Below are 6088 nucleotides of genomic sequence, written 5' to 3' on the forward strand. Positions count from 1 at the left end.
CCGCCTCTCCCACATCTCCCCCCCCCCTGCCCCCACGCAGTTATTTGGCGTGTTTCTAGCCGCGGGATCACTCCTGCAGTGCTACCGGTAGCGCAGCCGCCCGTGCGGCTGCATTTTCCTGGTGGCGCAGTACATGTAACATACACGTGTTGGTGTGGAGCAGGCGCCGGCGTGCAGGGCCGTTGCTTTTGCGTGTAGGTCAGACAGAAGTATGTGCCAAGGCTGTCAAGCCCAGAGCCCCCGACAACTGAACACCAGCACGCCTTTGCCGTGCTGCTCTGGCTTAGGGCAGCTGCTTGAGGCAGGGCACAAGTTGCAGGTTTTCCTTTAGTGTGGTGGTCGCATGGAGCCCTGGCCATCATCCCTGCATTCCAGCTTACTGGCAGGGTGACAAAGACTGCAACAAGCCTACGCCCTGTTGAGGTTGACAACGTGCTCTTGCGGATTCGCAATGCGCCCAAGAACGCTGTGGTTGCTTGGGACCGGGGCTGGGCTTTTTTAACCGGACTGGCTGGTTGGGGACACCGGTACCCAAGAGGGACGAAAAAATTGGTCCCCCGCAGCGCGGGAGGGGCGCCTCATGGGCCCCATCTAGCCACCCAGCTGGGGCCGCCAGAGGGGGGCAACCCGTGTTCGAAGGCACACGGGCAAGGCCTGCAACGTCTTGCCGAGCTCTTGACTTGCACCTGCGGTATCGTGCAGGGGTGGCCAATGCAATCATAAGGGCACCTGTTTGGCATGCACATGTGGATTGAGGTGCAGGGCTGCCATGTCATCCCACAAAAGAGCTTTCCATGCCTGCAGCCTGCAGCCAAACTTGTTGATGAATACATGTTACCATCAGCTTGGTGTGAGGGCAAGGGAATGGAGGCGCTGCACTGTCATGCAGCACCTGCAACCCATTCGTGCTCGGCGCATGGACACGGATCACACTAACTAAGATGGCAGTATTTGATGATATAAAAATCAATCCAGCACGTATCAGCACCTCCGGACGCAAGATCACGATATTCGGCTGAGTCGCACTTTGACCGCATCACGGCCTTGCCATGCAGGGCGTGAGATCATGAATTGAGGCTGTGAACTACCCTTAATGATTATTAATTCAATCTGACATCGAATCCGTGCCTAATGAAGGGTCCTCAAGGTACTAAGGTCTTCCTACAAAAGCCTACTGTAGCTAGCATGCTGAGGGGTCACCTGCAATGCATTTGGCCACGATCGCAGGGCGCACCACAATGGCAGGCTGCACCGACCTTCTCTTTGCGAGAATGTTCACCCCGACATGCGGTGTGGTGCAGCAGCTTTCTAAGAAGAAAGAGTGTGCTTGTTGAAGGCGGCAAGGGTGGCCTCCAGGACGGTGGCGTCCCTCTTGCTGATTGGGGACGGGCAAGGCGGTCCGCAGCAGCACGTATGCTGAGAATCCTACCTCAAACCCAATCAAAGCACCGTGTATGCTGATCATAGCACGCTTAACAGCGGCAACAACGGTTTTAGGAGAACCAGCACAGCTGCTGCGTCGCGGCACAGCGGCGGCAGCACCAGCAGCTGCATTAGCAGCTCAGGCGCCGCAAAAAAATCGGCGGAAAGGGTGGCCGAGGCGTCGGCGACAGCGGAGGCGGCAGTGGGCAGCAGAGCTCACAGGACAGCGGCAGCAGCTCGAGCTGTTGCGAGGGAGCAGTAAGAAGGCCGATCCAGGGTGTAGACTTCAAGCGCGCACAAGAACACACACGCCGGGCTATGTGTTCGTGTATATCATAAATCATTGCATTGCAGAGGACATGATGCTGCAAGTATCACGGCAAATGCCGGCTGGACAGAGGGATTGGATATGATGAAGCAGCTGCCAGAGCTCGAAAGGTGCATACAAACATCACTTTCTGGAAGATGTGGTGATCGAATCGGCGGCATTGAGGAATAGCAGTGTTGACCCGAAGAAAGCCCCATCACGCCAAAGCACCATCGGGCATTGTCAAACCCGCACGCACGTCTGCATATACAAAACAGGTCTCTGGGTGCTTGTGAGTCACCGCCAGGCACTGTGCGCCAGCGTCGCAGCCATGCGCCGAGGGTGCGCCTCGCGCTGCACGACTGCAAGTACCCGCTGCTGCGGCTAGTGGCGGAGCGGCTAGGCTGGAGGGTCGTGGAGCAGGAGGCGGACGGGGACTACTTTGAGTGAGCAGAGACAGCTTGTTCATGGCCCCACCCGCTGGGCGGAGCTAGCGAGCTGCCAGGCGCTCTGTCGGCGCTTGTTGATGTTTGCAAGCTGTGCTTGTTCTACGGCCCGCCTGTGAGGCCTCTGTCTGCCCCCTTGAACCTCACCCAGTGTCTACTGGACGGACATGTCGGTCAGCATGGAACGCCTCATGCGGCTGCGGCCCACGCAGGTGCGTCGGCGGCAGGTTTTGGGGCCCTGGAGTGCTGCACAGGCAGCATTCCGCTGGGCAGGTGTACATGTGCTGACCATGCTCACTCGCCTCCATAGCATAAAATCGGAAGCTTTTACAAAACTCGATTGCCGTTTGATCGTCTTTGTTGAGGTGCAACATTCGATCTCACCCCTCAGGTCATCAACCATTTTGGAGGGATGCTGCAGATCTGCCGCAAGCGCCCCATGGCGATCCACCTGGCTGCCATGCAGCGCGCGGAGCCTGCCGCCTACGCCTTCTTCCCGGTAACGTTCAGTGTGCCGGGGGACGAGGCGGCGCTGCTGGCGGACGCGGCCCGCAGGGGGCGGCGGCAGGCGTACATCATCAAGCCTGACGCTGGGTGTCAGGTGGGGCCGTAGATCAAAGGTTCACGGGTGGCGCAGGGAGGAGGCGGGCCAAAACACTGACCATGTACGAACGCACCTTGAATCAAATACGTTTGCTTGAACATGTGTGTGCCTTAGTTTGGGGTGATATGGGTGTGGGTGAGAGTGAGGGGCTCAAACAGGATATCCAGAAGCCAGGAAGGAGCATTTGTAGTTGCGAGTTTGCTTCTGAGTTTTCTTGTGTTTGCCATGCAGGGCAAAGGCATCCGGCTGGCGCAGGGCGGCGCCGGCGGTTCCCGCGTTGCAGCAGCACTGGCGGCGCTCCCGCCTGGCTGTGCGGCGGTGGCGCAGCACTACTTGGCGCGGCCACTGCTGATCGGAGGACTCAAGTTTGATCTGCGGGTGTACGCATTGGTCAGCAGTGTCGACCCCCTCAGGTGGGCTGCGGTCGCCTTGTGCTGAATGTTGGCGTTTTGGTGAAGATTGTGCGCTGCGCTCAGTGCCATGCAAATGCGGAGTGCTGTTGGCCAGTACATCACATTTTGAAGGTGTCGAAATTCAGGATATTGCGTAAAAGGCCCCTCGCACGCCTCGCGCAAGCAGCTTCGGCCCACGCCTGGACGCACCCCTCCCATTGTTGGACGCAGGGTTTTTGTGTATCGAGAGGGCCTTGCGCGCTTCTGCACCACGCCTTATGCGCGCCCTGCCGCCGACAACCTCGGACGCCTCACGGCGCACCTCACAAACTACGCGGTCAACAAGAAGAGCGGCGCCTTCCTCGCCCCCTCAACCTCCGACGCCCCGACGGGTGGCAGCAGCGGCAGCATCAGCAGCAGCGGCGGCAGCGGTGGTGAAGAGCAAGCAGCTGGAGCACAGGGGGCGGAGGTGTTGAGTCACAAGTGGAGCTTTGCTCAGCTGCGCCGCCGCCTGGAGTCAGAGGGCCACGCATGGGAGCCTCTGTGGCGCGCTATTGAGGGGCTGGTGGCGAAATCGCTCATCTCCGTGGCGCCCCTGCTGCAGGGCAGCTACAAGGCCGCCTTTCCCGGAACCTACAGCGACACGGCGGATGGCAGCGGGCCGAGCGGGCGGGAGACTGCGGGCGACGCGTCGGCGGTGGCGGGGTCAAGGTCGCGCTGCTTTGAGGTGAGGCTGGCGTGGAGTTTTCGTGCACAACAGCGAGGAAGGTTGAGCTGAACGCTGAGCAGCTGCATAAGCACGAGACTCAGCAAGGTTATTTGCCACACTGCACGTCATGCCGAGGGAGCCGGCGCACCGCGACGTTTCCTTGGCCATGGTGATACTCTCGTGTGCCAGGTCCTGGGTTTTGACGTGCTGCTGGATGAGGGGCTGTCGCCGTGGCTGGTGGAGGTCAACCATTCCCCTTCTTTCGGGACAGACTCGCCCCTTGACCGGTAGGGGGGCCACCGGACCTGGAGGCCTGGGAGGGCGAGGATGAAGTTGGTAGCTGGCAGCAGTGCAGCAGCAAACTCGCTCACATAACGGTCATTTTGGTCGTCTACAAATGCGGCATCATTGCTAATCAATCATCCCACCATGCCCTTTCCCATGGCTGTCATGAAGAGACATCAAGCTGGCGTTGCTGGTTGACGCGCTACGACTCGTGCGCATCGATGGCCGGCGGATTGAGGCAGCGAAACGCGCCGAGCGGCGCGCTGCACAGTCTAGGTTGATGGGCGGCTCTGGCAGCCGCGGGGTGGCGGGCAGGGACGCTGACGAGGCACCCACGCGCAGCGAGATGGCGGTGGCACAGGATGCAGCTGAAAAGCGGTGCGAGCTGTGCAAGTTTATCGGGCCAGCAGGGGAGGGGGGGCTTGCACAGTCATTGGTGGTATGCCTTGCATCTTTCGAGCTGATATCATGCCTTGCTTGCGGGCCTGATGCCCGACCTTGCTGACTGGGGCCTCGCAACGTGCCACGATCTCGTGCCATGCGCAGGCTGGCGGCCGCCCTGCGGGCGCGGGAGCGCTGGGAGGCAGCCAACGCCGGCGGCTTCGTGCGGGTGCTGCCCTCGCCAGACGCCAGCCTTCAGGTGGAGTACGAACGGCTGGCAGCACTCGCAGGGTCAGCCTGCCTCAGCAACGGCAGCAGCCGCCTCTGCTGCCAACGGGCGGATGGCAGCAGCAACGGCAGCGTGTCAAAGGGCAGCCAAGCAAAGGGCTGCGCCGCCGCGAGGGTCATTTGCCTGGCAGCAGGAGGTCAGCAGAAAGGGCCGGCTGCCGGTGTTGCCCAGCAGCAACAGCAGGACACCGCTGCGCATGCTGGCGGCAGCAACTTTGGCGGCAGTGGCAGCAGGGGTGAGCATACGGCTAAGCCACCGGCTCAGCAGGCTGACCAGAACCCCATCACATCGTCCTTCGGCAGCCCTCGGCCAGTCTCAAGCGATCGCCCATCATTGCACCGGCCACGAACAGCGCCAGCAAGGTCTGGGGCGATGCGGCAGTCTTCCAGCCAAGCCATATTGCTGGTGGCCGCCAGAGCAGTGCAGCTGGCGCCAGAGGCGGCAGCCATTGAGGCTCGCACTGACCAAGAAGACCAGCACAGCAGTCGGGTTGACAGGTGTGATTGTGCGGATGGCACGGAGCTCTTCGACACTGCCGCGATTGCCGCCTGCTGCCACCACCCACCCAGCAACAGCGCCGCCAGCAGCCGACATGACAGCACATTGCACAGCAGCGGCTGCACCAGAATATACAGCGCCGTCAGCTGCGCTGGTGGCAACACGGCGTCATCTGCAGGTGGCAGGAGGCCCCCCACGCCCGCCGCAGAGGCCGCTCTTGCTGCTTTCAAGGCAGTCAGATCCTCTGCCGCGCTGCAAGCGTGTGATTTGGGCAGCAGCAGGGGCGACTGCAGCGACAGGCTCAGAGGTCCTCCAGGACGCCGCCCTGCGAGCGCGCCGCGAGAGCGGACGCGGGGCAGCACTTTGTACTGTCGTCAGGCCCCAATCTTTGAGCGTGGAGGTCTGAAGGGCAGTGGAAGCAGTGTGCTCACTGCTGTTTGCCGCCATTCTGATGGTGACCAATCGCTGCCTGCACAGCGCGCATCGGCAGCAGCGCCCAGTGCGGCAGTTGTGCACGCGGCGCCCTCGTGTGGTGTTGTGCAAACACCAAAGACCAGCATCGGTTTGGTGCCTGGCAGCTTGGCAGCTGGACAGCCAGCGGGCCCTTCAACAGTAGGCTTACCAGAATCACCTTGCAGCAGCGACTCAAGGTCCTCCGCGCGTGTGCATCCCGCCTTGGAAGAGCAGCACAGCCTCAAAACCAGTTCAAGGCGCCTGGCACATGCCACTTCTTGTGAGAGAAGCAGCAGAGAGGA

The 6088-nt window shown here is 61.2% G+C and overlaps 2 protein-coding genes across 2 annotated transcripts in view; both read left to right on the top strand.

Moving 5' to 3' along the window:
- The window catches only part of MNEG_3007 (hypothetical protein), a gene marked incomplete at both ends in the record, with an annotated part of 1455 nt that extends 1364 nt beyond the window's left edge, over positions 1-91 (top strand). Inside the window, one exon of the mRNA XM_014048509.1 lies at positions 41-91. Coding sequence (XP_013903963.1) covers positions 41-91 — 51 coding nt within the window. The remainder of the gene's footprint in view (positions 1-40) is intronic.
- Positions 92-2060: 1969 nt separating this feature from the next.
- MNEG_3008 (tubulin tyrosine ligase-like family, member 6) lies at positions 2061-4171 on the top strand (the record flags this gene model as incomplete). The annotated part of the gene is made up of 6 exons (XM_014048510.1): positions 2061-2071; positions 2327-2387; positions 2567-2776; positions 3011-3192; positions 3403-3898; positions 4070-4171. 6 exons carry the CDS (start codon positions 2061-2063, stop codon positions 4169-4171), a joined length of 1062 nt encoding a protein of 353 aa, XP_013903964.1.
- Between the last annotated feature and the right edge of the window lie 1917 nt (positions 4172-6088).

The sequence above is a fragment of the Monoraphidium neglectum genome (assembly GCF_000611645.1).
Source record: "Monoraphidium neglectum strain SAG 48.87 unplaced genomic scaffold scaffold00363, whole genome shotgun sequence".
NCBI lineage: Eukaryota > Viridiplantae > Chlorophyta > Chlorophyceae > Sphaeropleales > Selenastraceae > Monoraphidium > Monoraphidium neglectum.